This window comes from Trachurus japonicus, chromosome 21 (assembly GCF_045865225.1).
Source record: "Trachurus japonicus isolate A0001 chromosome 21, Traja_1.0".
NCBI lineage: Eukaryota > Metazoa > Chordata > Actinopteri > Carangiformes > Carangidae > Trachurus > Trachurus japonicus.
Genome location: NC_140927.1, coordinates 28335987 through 28351229, shown reverse-complemented (window position 1 = coordinate 28351229; position 15243 = coordinate 28335987). Strand labels below are relative to the sequence as shown.

The 15243-nt window shown below is 41.3% G+C and overlaps 1 protein-coding gene across 2 annotated transcripts; it reads left to right on the top strand.

Annotated features, from left to right (window-relative positions):
• The first annotated feature begins 4433 nt into the window (after positions 1–4433).
• On the top strand, positions 4434–14019 carry prkag3b (protein kinase, AMP-activated, gamma 3b non-catalytic subunit). Of its 2 annotated transcripts, none has more exons than XM_085766004.1 (13): positions 4434–4732; positions 6401–6467; positions 6612–6760; positions 6874–6955; positions 8676–8734; positions 8922–8967; positions 9083–9137; positions 9937–10063; positions 10167–10332; positions 10537–10574; positions 11238–11384; positions 11532–11625; positions 13528–14019. In XM_085766004.1, exons 1-13 carry the CDS (start codon positions 4649–4651, stop codon positions 13536–13538), a joined length of 1125 nt encoding a protein of 374 aa, XP_085622130.1. In that variant the 5' UTR covers positions 4434–4648; the 3' UTR covers positions 13539–14019. The 2 variants fall into 2 exon arrangements, with proteins under 2 accessions (XP_085622130.1, XP_085622128.1); XM_085766002.1 differs by having other exon boundaries at positions 11532–12490.
• Positions 14020–15243: the final 1224 nt, after the last annotated feature.

The window sequence follows — 15243 nt, the reverse complement described above, 5'->3', positions numbered from 1 at the left end:
GGTACCCTTCTGTTTGGGTTGTACTTATTTGCTCTTTAGTAGATATGTTATCTCCCATCGATATTATGCAGACGATGTTCAATTATACATTTCATAGAAGCCCTACATTGTTTCACATCTGTCTGTTACCTCAGGTCTTTAAAAGACTGGATGGCTGGTGACTGTCTAAGGCTGAGTACTTTTTACCTTTAGTCTAGAAGGGACCTCTTCTGACCTTAATCCAAGTGTTTCTTTACGTTCATAAATATTGCTGAACACAGGAACATTGACCAATGGCTGACACAGCTGTGCAGGTGTGGGGTTCAATTTCTGTAACTCTTTTTTCACTTGTTTTTATAAATCGTCCCTGCAACTTGTTCCACCCAAGCTTCTCATTAAGTTCTCAAGAAAGTCTTGTTAAACTCCTCTCCAGATTTCTTCTCACAAATTCAGTATCCAGTTTTAGATTCCCGTTGAGAGTCTGGCCCCTGCCCTCATTTAAAGAGGCTGGAGCCATGTGAAGCAAGTCAAAGTTCCTCTGATCAGGGATTATTTGTTGTCCCTCGGTCCAGGCTAAACTTTGGAGATCTCTTCCTTTGGACACAGAAACCTTTCAAAAAGCATTTTAAAGACCCATTATTTATATTTTTATATCCTCTCACTCTGTGGCATCTGCTCATAGAGGTGCTATATAAATAAAATGTAACTACTGATTGACCATGTTAATTTTCAGCTCTTATCAGTCGTACTTGAGTCTTAATGTTGTAAAAGAAGTGACACTACAACCACCACCGTCATGTTTGTTGGCTGCTTTACAGAGTTTTTTTCCATTATAACATGAGATAATACACTGCATTTGAAGATGTTGTTAATATTATTGAAATGTTCTAAGTAATCGGGAGATATTTTTACTAACATGACTATTATAAGATTTTTATGAGAAAGGGCTGTATAAGTTGCTCAGGATGACTATTTCAAAAAATAAAAGTTATTTGAGGTGCATGTCTCATGATGGATCGTTGTGTTTTGTCAACAAGATGTTCCTTTACTGAAACCGTTTCACTCAAACGTTTCTATTGATCAGTTATTCATTTCCAGCTAGCCTCTGAAAAGTACAAACGTTGCCATAAAATAACTTTCTCCACGATTGACTGCGATCAAAAAGAGGTTTTAGCTTCTTCAGCTGCTCCTCTGTCATGAAAGTTTTGGAGTGAAGTTGTTACCAAAAATTCTGTGTTTTGGCATGAAATATAAAACCTGTCCTGTACTTGAAGTGGGAAAAAAAAGCAAGAATGAGCTTTTTTTTACTATATGTAAAATAATTTGCCACATGATTGGACCTTGTGTTTGCTTTTATCTGCATTAAAACAAAATATTGTCAAAATCTGGAACTGTATTTACTAGGAAAACTGCGGTGCTTGTCTGTTAACAGCATCAGACTAATGGCAGTCATCTAATACAGTCACACATTATTGCTTCATTTAAAACATTTTCACATGTTGCGACACAGTGACATTAAAGTGGTGTAAAAGTTCAAATTTCAGCAGTTCGCCAGGCATGAAGCTACAACTACGGTGGCCCAGAGAGATCAACACACTGCAGCTTAAGAAAACATATTAAAGCAGAAGTAAGCGGAATTTTTGTGTTAATATAATTATTATTATAAGTCTTAAATAGTTATATCTTCCGACAGCAATCACTTACATAGAGTGTTTGGTCTGAAACACGGGTCTGTCAGTCACTCTGCTCTGCTGTAAGCTGAGGAGAAAACTTTTCTTGTATCCTACAAGTTTTATCCAATGAGGAGAGAGAACGGCATGAAGGGCTGTGTGTGCAGCCAAGGGATGCGCGTGAATGTGGTGACGTAGGGACGAGGACCAAAAGATCCATGACGAGGGCGGGGGCTGCTAACTCCATCGGCTGACAAGACGTTATGGTGCGTTCAAGGCAACCCGTAACTCGTGTTTTTCCAACCTGTGAAGTCGTACTAGTTCGATCTGGTACGAGTTCAGGGGTCGGAAAAACACGAGTGGCCGTTATAGTGACTTTCACAGGTAAAACAGGTCAGAAAAACACGAATTACGGGTTGCCTGGAACGCTACAAAGTCGTAAGTCGTGACTTGAAGCCGTAACTTACGGTTTCAAAAGCCTGCCTGGAACGCAGCATTAGCCCAAACGACCGGATCGCTTACTTCTGCTTTAAGCAAATAAACAAAAGTGCTGCACATTCAGAAAATATCTTGAAGGCGTAACTGCAGCCGCCCGGTTTCAAAGCCAACCTGTGACCTTTTACATCGTATCACTCTCTCTCCCTGTAAGGGAATTGAGGCCAAAAAGAAAAGTGTGTTGAATCTGCTCAGACAAACTTGTTATCCGATGCCTTGAAAGGTCACCACACTGAACAAGTGTCTGCAGCTTCCTCACTTGTTACCCTCCCCTGGTAACATGCATGCTCTCATGCATTGAAGAAGAATTTGGGGCACGTTTGTGTCTTTGCATGTGTTTGGGGCCAATTTATGCAACACCCCCCCACACACACACACATATTGTTCATACACTCACTGTACACTAACACACTCTGCTGTGGACAGACTTGTTGGAAGCTCTGCAGGAGTTTAGACACAGAATCCAGTCTGTGCTGCTGCTGCTGTGAATGTGTGTCAGGACTCTAAACTATTAATATCTGAGCTCCCGTCTCTCAGCAGCAGCAGCAGGAACAGGCTTGTTTGGATAACTGCATTTATTATTAGTGCGCTCTCTCCGTCTTCTGGCTCGAGTTGAGGTCAAACATCTGGAAACAGTGAAGAGTTTTGGCCAGAGGTTCTCAGCATCAACAAGAAAGAGGCGACTTAACTGAGATTGGCTCTGCTCTGTGTAATATTCAAAACATTTTCATTGTTAATTTGTATTTTTGCACAACTTCGTCTTGACAGAGGATGTCCTGTTGGAGTTAGGTAGTAACACAACTAAACTTAAATATGATGTTGTTGTTTTTTTAAAGGTTTATAAAAGTAAATTTTAACCATATTTTTTTCAAAATGTTATCTGATTGGTATTTTAGTGAATTGCTGCATATGAACTCAGCTGTGAGAAGGAGGGGATCTCTACTAGAGTTCAGTGCCTATAAATAGTTTGACATGTAGCGGCCAATGAAACTTGAACGTCTCCCACAGTAGGACTGGCAAACTCTTAAAGCTGCAATGTCTCTCTCTCTTCAATTAACAGTGGATCAGAATTAGGTCTATCAATTAAAACTGTGCGTGGCTCCGCAGCGCCTCTCAGTATTTTAGCTTCTTTCAGATCATTGTTTTGGTTTAATCTCTAATCAAATCCAATCTCTGCTTGACAAAGGCCTGAGGACCGAAGAGTGTTTTTTTTTTTTTCATATTAAAGTTTTTTGCAAGTGTGCATGGGCAACTTTTTTCTTCCTTACATGGACTCTGTGCTCCAACGCACCTGTCCGCAAAGGCCGCAAAGGTGTGTATCAGTCCCACTTTACTTTTTCTACAGAAATCGCTGTCTCTGTTTCTGGCCGACAAGAGAATGTTAGCAACTAGCTAGTGAGGCGTTTAGCTGCTAAAGTTTCAAAGTTTAAAGGGATAGTTCAACATTTTGGCAAATTGGCCCATTGCCATAATCCCTATACTTTTAGGAGTAGGTTTGTTACCTTTAATTGTTGGTGCAAGCTGTTTTTAGCTATGTTGCTCAGAGCTATGTTACGGGGGCTAATGGTTGTTGAAATGTTGAACTATCCCTTTAAGTTTATCAGAGTAAATACTGAGTTTATGTCCGTTGTATGTTGAAAAAGACAAATTCAATAATTGATTAATAACAATATTTCCCTCTGTCTGCTGGATGTGTTGCTAATTAGCAACAACAACAACGTGGGATTATTAGATAATTGGTCACATTTTATGTTAAAAATGGCCAAAATAAAAACAAGTTATTGCAAATTTAAAAAGAGAGTGGGGGGTTTTTTGTTGTTGGTTAGCAAAGGTGCAACCAAATATGCATTTTAGTTGGATGTGAACACTGTATTTATTCCTTCAATATTGAATAAGTTTTGGAGCACACAATGACATTTTTGCTTTTTAGTCCAATAGAATAATTTGTAAAGTGTCTTTAGGAATGTTTCAGTGTGTTAGCATATCGTAGCTCATTAACTTCATATCATGCGCATTAAACATTTTACCACTCTCTTATATTTCTTCCAGCCCATCCTGTACCTCCGTGATGTGGTTTCTCATCTTGAGCTCATAGAAGATATTCTACGTTCTTGTGAATTTGCCGCCGTACAAACATACCGGGCCTCTGTCTTGTTTCCAGCCCCCCCCCCCACCCGCCTCACCCACCTCTCAGCTCCCCCCCCACCCCCTGTACATGTTTCCCCTCCCACTCTCCCTCTCTCTGTGAATACCACAGGCCTCTCACCCTTTAGTCCAGATTTAGACCTCAGTCTTTCCCAGACATCCAGACCCAGCTGTCTGGAGCTGGCCGGCGGTGGAGCTTCTCTCCTCTGCCTTTTGTCTCTTTTGTTTCTTCTTCTCTGCGCTTCCACTCCTTTCGCCATGCGTGGACTCTTCCATCACTTCTTCCTCTGACATGGTCGCAGGTCTTCACAGATGTTTCAGGCGGACATTGTGCCGGAGCGTCACACTCTTTGGTTTTGATGCCCAGATCTTCTCCGGTTGCTCTGGTCCCACAGAGGCTGACGTCCTGCTCCTCCTCCCCGGCCATGGAGCCTCTTCCTGAGGTAAAAGCTGCAGCTCTGTGCACCTCTGCTCTGCTGGGTGACTAACTTGTCTGTGTTGGGATTTGATTTTGTAACTGAGCAGCTGGAAAGAACGAAACACTCGGTCTACGTTTACAGTTCTTGTCCTGAAGCCCAGCTCTATGCATCTTTGCATCTTAAGTTCGTCATCTGCTCAGCGTACTAATACTCTACTTCTATAAGGAAGCACATTCACAACCTTTTTGCATGTTTACATGAATAAACTGACAGAAAAACAACCAGATCATAATCAGCACTGAGGAAGTTGCACTGATGCTGCAAAGTCAAGCAGGAAAAATGCTGCATGCTGCATGTTGCATTCATTATAAAACAAATAAAGTAAATAATCACCACACCCCTCTATGTGAATGCCTTAAAAATGATTGAAAACTGTTTTATAATCTGTATTTTGTTTTTATAGATTTGGTTATTATTCACATTAGACTTTGTAACTTATACACAGGAAGATGAAACTTAGTCGCCGATGTTATTACCGAGGCTGTGAACATGGAGACTCTGACTCTGATGTCACAGACCTCGAGCTTCAAAAACAAAACAAAATAAAAACTGATATTTGCAAATTAAAAGTGAGGTGATGTGAAGCTTAAATTATGAAATCCCATTTCTACTCACTCATTGTTGAATTTAAAGTTTAGTAGCTTTAAATCACTAAACTCAACTCTTTGACAATTTTACACTGAACTACAGTAAAAGCCAATAATTTATCATTATAACATGCTGTAGTGAGCGTTACCTCATTGATCGGTCATACAGCTCAACCATGTGTGGGTCTGCTGCCTGGATATCAGTGTGTGGCGTCCAAACAAGAGTGTGTGTGGAGGCGCTGATACTAATTCTGTAGCTGTTAAGCTGTGAGTTGTCAACAGAGCCACTGAAACCTAGATTTTCATTTTGTTACTATTTAATCAGCCACTTCTGTTACTGACTTATGTCCAGCTACGCTCATATTTTACGATCTCAAGCAGTTTGTCCTTTGCCAAAAACCAAATGTGAACCTGGATCTGTGTGAAACGCTGTGTTGATGAAGTCTGTGCCCATGCAGGTTTTTATTAGGAGCTACTGTGGAATCTCTGCAGATATATTTTATTGTCCTGCTGCTCATCATATGACTCGATCAAGGACAGAGTTTGAACTTTGAGACGTTTGTTTTTTTCATCCCTAGAAAGAGGCTTCAACTATAGAGCTGCTTCTGTGTGACTGATGGTGACACTTCCAGGTAGTTAAGTCAGCGAATGCAGCCTGCTGGATATAGTAGCTGGGCCGACCTCTGCAAGGTTCAGATTCATGTCAGAAAAGTTGCGATCCACACAGAATGTTCTCACCTCACTCCACGCTTGTGTCGGGTCGTGAGCTCTCTGTGCGCTTCAGGTCAAATTTAACCCACAGTGTGTGAAGTCCAACCATCTCTAACATCTTAATTACTGTTGGTAACCACCCCACTGGCCAGTTCTTGGCCTACACACACACACACACACTCCTCGCAGCTGCTTCCACAACAAATGTTGTCAACGCAGCCTGTTCCAGCTCCACGTCCCGTCGTCTGCCAGAGCAACAGGTCACACTTATTTAGCTGCAAGTGCTTTAAATCACAGAGGACAGGTATTCAGTCTCATCCACTTCCTGCCCCAGATCCCGTTATTTGAGATGGACCAGGATGACGATGAGGAGGAAGATGTTCTCTCAATGAAGACCAGAGGTAACGACGAGCTATACCGACATTTATCCAGATAGTTTCCCATGGTTTTCCCTGAGGGTAACCTCCAAAGGGATCAATAAAGTACTATCTATCTATCTATCTATCTCCTGTCATGTTGTTTTATTGATTATTGTTTATTTCCAGGTGGCCTTGCTCAGGTGACACATGCTCTCACGCCTCCTGCGGGCACCGACCCCGACGCCTTCATATACATGAACTTCATGAAGAGTCACTGCTGCTACGACGCCATCCCCACCAGCTCCAAACTGGTCATCTTTGACACGACGCTGCAGGTGTGCGGCTAACGAACCCTCAAAAAAACACAAATACTTTTGACTTTTACACAAACTGCATAAAAACCAACCGAAAACATCATGGAAAACTGTGTGTGTGTGTGTTTTGTCAGGTGAAGAAGGCTTTCTTTGCTCTGGTGGCTAACGGCGTGAGGGCGGCGCCGCTGTGGGACAACAAGCTGAAGTGTTTTGTTGGTGAGCCATAAACGCCTGTCCACATCTGTGTCTCTTATATACTCACCAGATGTTTTAATGTTATGCATGTTACAACAGGTGAATGTAAATGATCTACGGGTGTGGATTCCACAGGGTCAATGATCATGTAGCTTTTTGCACTGGAGCGCCCCCCACTGGTGACTGGAAGATGTTACATTGGACTGCCTGCTCAGCCCTAATGTTACAGCTTTGTCTGACACATTTTTTTTTATTATTGAAGCAAGAATATGTCATTTGGTTTTAATGTTTTTAAAGGGATAGTTCACCCAGAATTGAAATTTCACTCATTATCTACTCACCCTCATGTCGACTAAGGGCTGGGAGAAGTTTCAGAGTCCTCCGTGGCTTCTCTGAGTTACAGGGGGTCTCGGCGTAGCAGTGCATGTCCATATAACGGTTGCAAATGGATACCAACTGTCTTCGTAACAAACAGACACACCAAAAAACATCCAAATACCTCCATGCTGCTCATATGTATATGGCTTCAATACAAGACGGACATTACATACGAGCAGCATGGAGATATTTGGATGTTTTTTGGTGTGTCTTTTTGTTACGAAGACCGTTGGTATCCATTTGCAACCGTTATATGGACATGCACTGCTACGCCGAGACCCCCTGTAAGAGAAGCCACGGAGGACTCTGAAACTTCTCCCAGCCCTTAGTCGACATGAGGGTGAGTAGATAATGAGTGAAATTTCAATTTTGGGTGAACTATCCCTTTAATCAACAGACTGACTGTACATGTTTTGGACTTCCGCTTCCTGGTTCATCTCAAGTTTCTAAGAGCACATGCATCATTCCTGTGATGTGCAATTCTAGAAACCATGAGAAGTATGTTTCAGTATTTCTAAATAACTAGAAAATTTCCTCTCGGGAAATTTTGAATGGGCCACGGGAGCTACTGCGTCGTAAAAGGCAACAGAGCTAAAACAAGAAGCCAATAAAACCTTCTTTTGTTTTCTGTTGCAATAACAAATAATGAATGTAATGTGTCAGAATGGATCATTTAGGACCTGTGAGGTAGTAAATAAAATTTTAGGCTCGATGCCTTCAAGAAGAAAATCAACCAGAAACATCACCGATCCAAAAATCACTGAAACAACAGTGCAGTATTTTTCTACTAAAGTGCAGGTAGGTATAAATAAGTGCTTCAACATTAGTCCAATGTGGTCGAGGCAGATGATATGAAAGATGTAAAAGCTGAAAATGTCGCGCTGGGCTCCTTCCTGCTGGAGCTCAGGTCTGAGGGCTCAGGTTTCGTCGCGGTGGACCAGTGGTTTCATATGATGCTGGCCCAGTTTGAGCTCTAACATTTAGATGAAAGCAGCTCGACCACATAACATTAGTGTTGTGTTACAAACACGGTCACTTAACACGCGGAGCTGATCTTCATGACATTTAGACCAGGTCCCTTCATTCTCTGCTCGTCACCAAATAAATCTGCACAACTTCCAACCTTTAGAAGCCGCGCACATCTGTCCAGGTGCTGAGTAAAGAAAAAACCTGCAAGTGAATCATATCAACCAAAGATCCTGCAAAACCCACATATGTTCTTCTCCTTTAAATGAAAAACTGTACAACAAATCTGAGAACTAATGTTATCTTGATTCAAGCTTGAAAACTTGTTCGTGTTATGAAGAGGAACCTTTGTCAGACATGAACAACTCCTCGTCACTGTGTCTGTGTGTGTGTGCAGGTATGTTGACCATCACTGACTTCATCAACATCCTCCATCGTTACTACAAGTCTCCTCTGGTGAGCTCTGCTTCTGAATCCTACTGTGACCTCTGACCTTTAGATGAAACACTGAGAGCAAGTAGGAAAGCAGCAGTGACACCATCCAGAAAAACAGACAAAAGCATCAAATTCGCAATTAAAATTTCATATTGCTGAATGTTGACTGATGATGACATTGGATCTGAGATGTTTGCTATGTCCACAGGTTCAGATCTATGAGCTGGAGGAGCACAAGATAGAGACATGGAGAGGTCTGAACAACAAAACATCTCCTCATTAAATCTTAGTTAAACCTCTCAATTTCTTTAAATTCATCATTCTTCACTTTATAATATTAGTAAGTTGTGTTCCTCTCTCTTTTTGCAGAGATCTATCTGCAGTATTCCTTCAACAGCCTGATCAGCATCGCTCCTGACTCCAGGTGAAGACACTATAAATAATGCAGTGTTTTATTGTTTATTATCTTTAATTCATTGTGTAATGTCCTGTTTTAAGCAACACAGCAGCTGCAGCTCTTATGAGATCAAACAGTGGCTCTGGTTTCCATGAGGGTCATGTCCTAACTGAACACCCATCAGACACTGTCACTTTGGTGGATTTAATAACTAGTTGAACCAGTTTTGGGTTTTGTGTTGTGGTCGTTCTGCCAACAGTAGTAACTGCCATATTTAAAACACAACAATCTCTGTTGGGTTTGATTTTCAACCCTTTCAAAGCAGCAGATGCCCAAGACATTGGTTTTTCATTGTTACAATAATAAGTATGCGAACTGTACAAACAACAGTCTTACTTTCATTGCCATAGGTACTATAATGACAGTCAGGTCTTGGTTTGGTGGTTGCAAGAAAACCACTTGGTTAAGGTCAAACAGCACTGGAGAATAGAACCAACATAAAGGGGTTAAGGTTTGGTGTTTTATTGACCCATTCATCCACCCCAACCTCCTTTAACGCTCTGTAGTAAAACAAACCACCACACTTTTACTTTTGCTCCTGTCATATTCACGGTGACCACTAGATGTCGCCTAACAACAGAGAGTAAGCTGCGAGAGAGCTGCTGCACAAAGGACCTAATGGTTGGTTTTTTACAGGACGACAATCTGCCGAACCTGAACAGAGAGTAAGGCAGAACCATTGATAACCTGTAATGTTTCTTGCTTTTTCCATATGACAGTCCTCAGGTGTGATTGTTCCTAATCACAGCTATTGTCATCTCCTCAGTCTGTTCGATGCCATCTACTCCCTGCTGAAGAATAAGATCCACCGGCTTCCGGTCATCGACCCGACATCAGGGAACGTCCTCCACATCCTCACTCACAAACGCATCCTCAAGTTCCTCCACATCTTTGTAAATTTCAAGCCAGTTTCCTAATGCTCCCGGCTCCATCTGAAAAGGATCTTCATTACACAGTTTGAGTTCAATCGCATCCTTTTATTTTCTTCTCCTCCAGGGATCCATGATTCCTAAACCCAGGTTTCTTCAGAAGCGGATCAGTGAAGTCGGGATCGGTACCTTTAAACAGATCGCAACAGTCCATGAATCAGCCACTGTGTATGACGCTCTGACCGTTTTTGTAGAGAGAAGAGTGTCGGCTCTGCCTGTAGTCAATGATCAAGGTAGTTCTGCCTTACGCTGTTATTCGCTGGTTTCAGAGTCCTGTTTGTAAAAGTCCTCTAACTTTAGCCATAAAACCTGAAAGTGAACACTTCACTTTCAGTTCATCAGTTAGTGGAGAGTGGATGTCTTATAATAGTTGACGGTACATACCTCTAATGTCTGTCCATCTGTATCATCTCTGGTCTGTGCGTCTTTCTCTGTAGGTAAAGTGGTGGCGCTCTACTCCAGGTTTGATGTCATTGTACGTACAATTCACACATCTTTTCTTCACTGTAATATATATAACTTTATTTCACAGACTCCAAGTCCAACAATTAACAGCAAAATGTAAATGTTGTTATTCTTGTTAAATCTAGCTTAAAGGGATAACCCATTGTCCCATTGGGTTAACCCATGGTCCAACACCGAGTTAGACCCCCCCTCGAGAGATGAAGTCTGCTAACCGCTAGCTTCTCTAGTTGTAGCAAGTTTATCAATGAGGATTCGTATACTGCGTTGTTTGTTATGGTGCGGTCATTGCTAAAGTTGCTACAGCTAGAGAAGCTAGCGGTTAACAGACTTCTTCTCTCGAGGGGGGTCTAACTCGGTGTTACGGTGCGTTGGACAATGGGTTAAACTTACGCCGGAATATCCCTTTAAAAGAGTCATTTTCTAAGTTTTGCTATTGCTACAAAACCAACAATAGTGAGAGAGCAATTTTAAATCAAACCCTCTGTAAAGTAATTATTGCCTTCAGTTTTGTGTTTTGGCACAATAGCGTCAATATGGTCACTTTGGGTGGCACAGCATAATTGATATCTAGAACTACAGTCAGGAAATACAATATCTGTTTGCACCTATAGAAAAGTGGTCCAGGAAGATCACAGTATGACTAATAACTGTTTGTTTTTTGTCAATGATTCAGAACCTCGCAGCCCAGAAAAACTACAACAACCTAAACATGACAATGCATGAGGCCATCACCTCCAGAGCCTGCTTGGTGGAAGGAGTCCTCAAGTGTTATCCTTACGAAACTCTGGAGACCATCATTGACCGCATTGCAAAGGCTGAGGTATTGCACATGCATTACTGGGATATGTCCTTATGAAGGCTTGGTTTAGGTTAGGATGTCCCCACTGTCTAAAACCTACAGTATGTGATATATTTTGTATATAGTGACGGTTGTTCTGTCGTAAATGCTGTGGTTTTATCTCATCAGGTGCATCGTTTGGTGTTGGTTGACAAGGACGATGTGGTGAGAGGGATTGTTTCTTTATCTGACCTCCTTCAAGCGCTGGTCCTCACTCCTGCAGGTATTGATGCACTGTACTCCTAACTCCAACCCCCCTCCATCCATCCCTTTTTGCTCTTTCTCTCAACCCTCTGGTTATCTGCCTTCAAATCCTCGAAAGCTTCCTGCTGCTTCTGGCGATTCTATGCTCCTCCCTCCACCTGTCACCGCTAATGTTTCCAAAACTCTTCTTCATCCAAGTCTCCATTCTCCTGAAGACAGTGAAGGTCTTTCTTCTCTTCCTGTGACATTGTCTGGTTCCAGTTTTCTCCCTGGTCCTTCCAGCTGCACTTTTTATACCCCTCATCTGAAACCCTCTGCTTCTCCGAGATCAACCTACTCTGAAACCTTAAGAGCAACTAACCATCTCTTCTAAAATCCTCTGCTCCTTTGTAATAAGCCAAACACATGTTCAGCCACCTCATGTGGAACAGCGGGCTCTTACCAAGGTTCTTACTCCTTCTATAAAACTCTCCTCTGAAGCAAAATTAATCATGCTCCCCTGAGGTACCTCCTGCAGAATCATCAAAGGCTTTCTCTAAAACCATCTGCCCTTTAATAAAGCAAACTGAAACCTTCTCCTAAACCTTCCAGCCAAATGCTTTGGATCGTCCCCTAAAACCTCCTGCTTGTGCCATCTAATCCTCAAACATCCACCCCAGCTTCAGTATCTATCAGTTCCTGTGCCTCTACCAAATTCCTGTCATCCTACCGAACAGCCAAGCAAACCTTCCAAAACCTCGTCTGAACCTCCCACCAATCAGCTCCAACTCTCCACACTTTCTCCAAAACATACACCCTTTCTTCAATCAGCCAATGTCTCCGTACTGCAGTACCTCCCTTTGAAACCACCACGCCACCAGCACCTCTTAGTCAACACACCTCAGGTAGGAAACCCAAGCTAATTCTGCTGCTGGTTGCCTGTCTGAGCTTGCATCTTCACTTTTCCTTCAAGCCCCAAGGTCTTGTTGCCGCCTGTAGTGGTTCTTCTGTACGTTCTCCAAAGGGGGAACTGGTACCCATGATCACAGCATCTCTATTTATAAGACACATTTCAAAAATGTCTGTGTGTGTGCCTGGTTTATAATCCCAAAAAAATTCTTGTAACAATACTATACAATCCTTAAAATGGGCTACACTGGCCTCAACAAGCAGTGAATCCAATGTGGTACCATTTCCACCCATCTCTGGTTGTAGAGTCTGTTGACATCAGGAGATATTTGTCCATCAACATGTTATTGATGGCTGAAGACAAAATGTCTTCACTCATCATTAATGTCTGAAGTGATTTATGCCTTGGGAATAAATGTGATGTCACAGGAGATGATTGATTTAGTTAAGTTTGTTTAGTTGTTTGTCCAGCTGCTTTGATATTGCTTCAAGAAAAAAAACTCTTCTAGCCTGACATGTCTGAGTTTGATAATGTCAAATTCAAAAACTTGAAGTTCTTTGACTTTGGAAAACTGCAGTTTTGAGGAAACAACCTCAACACAATGTCCATAAGTAACTCCTGAGCTTTCGATCATGTTACCTGATGTATATGGCCTTAAGGACCAGGAAAACTCAACAGTTACTGTGTAATCCCTAATGACATGTTAGGCTTAAGACCGTGTCCATGGCAGTCCAATAGTGTGAACACCTTTATCGAAGTTTGTCTGGTTCCTCTGATATGATGTGAACATGGCTTTGAGTTTCAGCCTTGATGAAACAGTCTGTAGCTGTAGACTCTGTGTTTTAATGCTTGTCATCTGTCTGCAAACAGTGTTGGACAAATTATAGATTTCGTCACCTCTAAAGAACAGGCATCTTGATTTGACATGACATTGGTTAAAATTAGACTTTAGTCACAATATAGTTAGAGAAGTTCAACCAGGTTTCAGAGTTTCCTCTCTTCATGTTCATTTTCTCATTTCTTCTTTTACAGATATTTTTTAGAGGCCGTCGCTTCAAGACTGAAGGAAACAAGATAACGTAGCACAAGATTGTGAGGTGGCAGGGCAGGATTGTGGCCAAGAAGTTATGGGTTTCGGTCCCAGAGTAGAGGAAAAATATAAGAAGAAAAAAATGGAAGCAGAAACTCTTTGACCCTCCTCTGTGAGCTCCACTAACGTGCTGTACATGGAGCTCTTTATTCCCAGGTGGTCGCCAATAGAAAACTGCTGGAAAGCTGTGTTGAACTGTATCGTGTGCGTTTGCAAAACAGCAGCAAACTGATGTTGACTTTTAAACTGAATATCATTTTTTTTTTTCCAAGATGTGTTACTTACTAAAAAAAACTTGTTCTTAACTCTGTGGTCTTAGAATTATTTCAGGTTAGTCTTTCATATACATAAAATACTGAACCAATTGAAATTATGTTTTTGTAAATGCACTTATGCTTCAGTCACTGTGAAAAAAATAAATGTCATGTTCTCTTTTCAATCGTATTAGAGTCTGATGGTGACTGTTATACTTGGCTTTAGGAATGCAGTTTAAGTCAGTAGAATGTAACTTTAATGTTGTGGTATATTGATTTGTTTATGAAAAGAAGTAATCACCGCCGACCCAAAGCCCTAACCTTATATACGTTCCTAACTCCAAAACTCCACCTTCTCCAAAGAGAAGAATGTACCTGACCCGGGTGGTCATAAATTAAGACAATATCTAATCTGTACAATTTACCCTCTGGCATTTACCCTCTGGATCAAAGAAAACATGGGTTCAAAGAAAAGTCACATAACCTCTAACCCAAGTGTTTAGCCTTTAGGCCAAAAAAACATTATTTCACGTTATAACGGGTCATTTTCCTTAGCAAAGAAGAGAACACACCTGAAGAAGAAAGTAAGATAATTCAGAACATAAAAGTAAATAATTTCAGGTGGATAATATACTACAATGTAATGAATAGAGTATAACCTGTAGGATAAATATGAGAGCACTTTAAAGGGACAACGAGGAGTTTCTATTTGGTTATAAAAAAAGTCTCACGTCAATGTGGATAAATCTCCGCGACCCACACTTGTTAATGGGCCCATTTTCGATAAATATATCATTTTGTCTCTATCATTATTTTCTTATTATTAGTGGTGGCGGCTCGACCAGTGTTTCCTTACTTTCAGTTTTGTGGCGAGTCATGAGAATAACGCAGCTGAATCGCCGTTTATGGTCGGAACTACCACGGTATGTGAACCTCTTTGAACGTCTGACTTTAATTATTAATGATTAAAAACATGAGTCTGTCTTGCGCCGGTCAAAGAATTTTACGGTGCGCGCGGAGGCTCATAAATGTAGTGTGAAAACGCTTCGCTTTTCCAAAACTTCTTGTTGTCCCTTTAATATATTTGTAATATCATGGTAATTATTGTGATGTAAAGATAAGGTACATAAAGATTAGTTAATGACTGATTAATTCTTTAAACTATATCACAAAGGCCAGAGGTCATTTCCTAGAAACACAAGATAACACATATCAGGAACAGGAAGTTCATCATCATCGTCATTAAATTGTGTTAAATTTGCTTTAGTTTGATCAGAAATTAGGTTGGACATGTATTAATGTGACCCTGGTCATGTTGATCAGTGACAGTAAATGACAGGCCACTCTGTCAGCTGATTCGACAGCAGGAGAGTGTGTCTGACTGACACAACTGGGGCGTGAGCT

Excerpts from the sequence above, each read along its gene's own strand:
- prkag3b (XM_085766002.1), top strand. The coding sequence starts at position 4,649 with ATGCCCAGATCTTCTCCGGTTGCTCTGGTCCCACAGAGGCTGACGTCC. Across the intron at positions 8,968-9,082 it reads CAAGATAGAGACATGGAGAG|AGATCTATCTGCAGTATTCC; the intron begins GTCTGAACAACA and ends CTCTTTTTGCAG. Across the intron at positions 11,385-11,531 it reads ACCGCATTGCAAAGGCTGAG|GTGCATCGTTTGGTGTTGGT; the intron begins GTATTGCACATG and ends TTATCTCATCAG.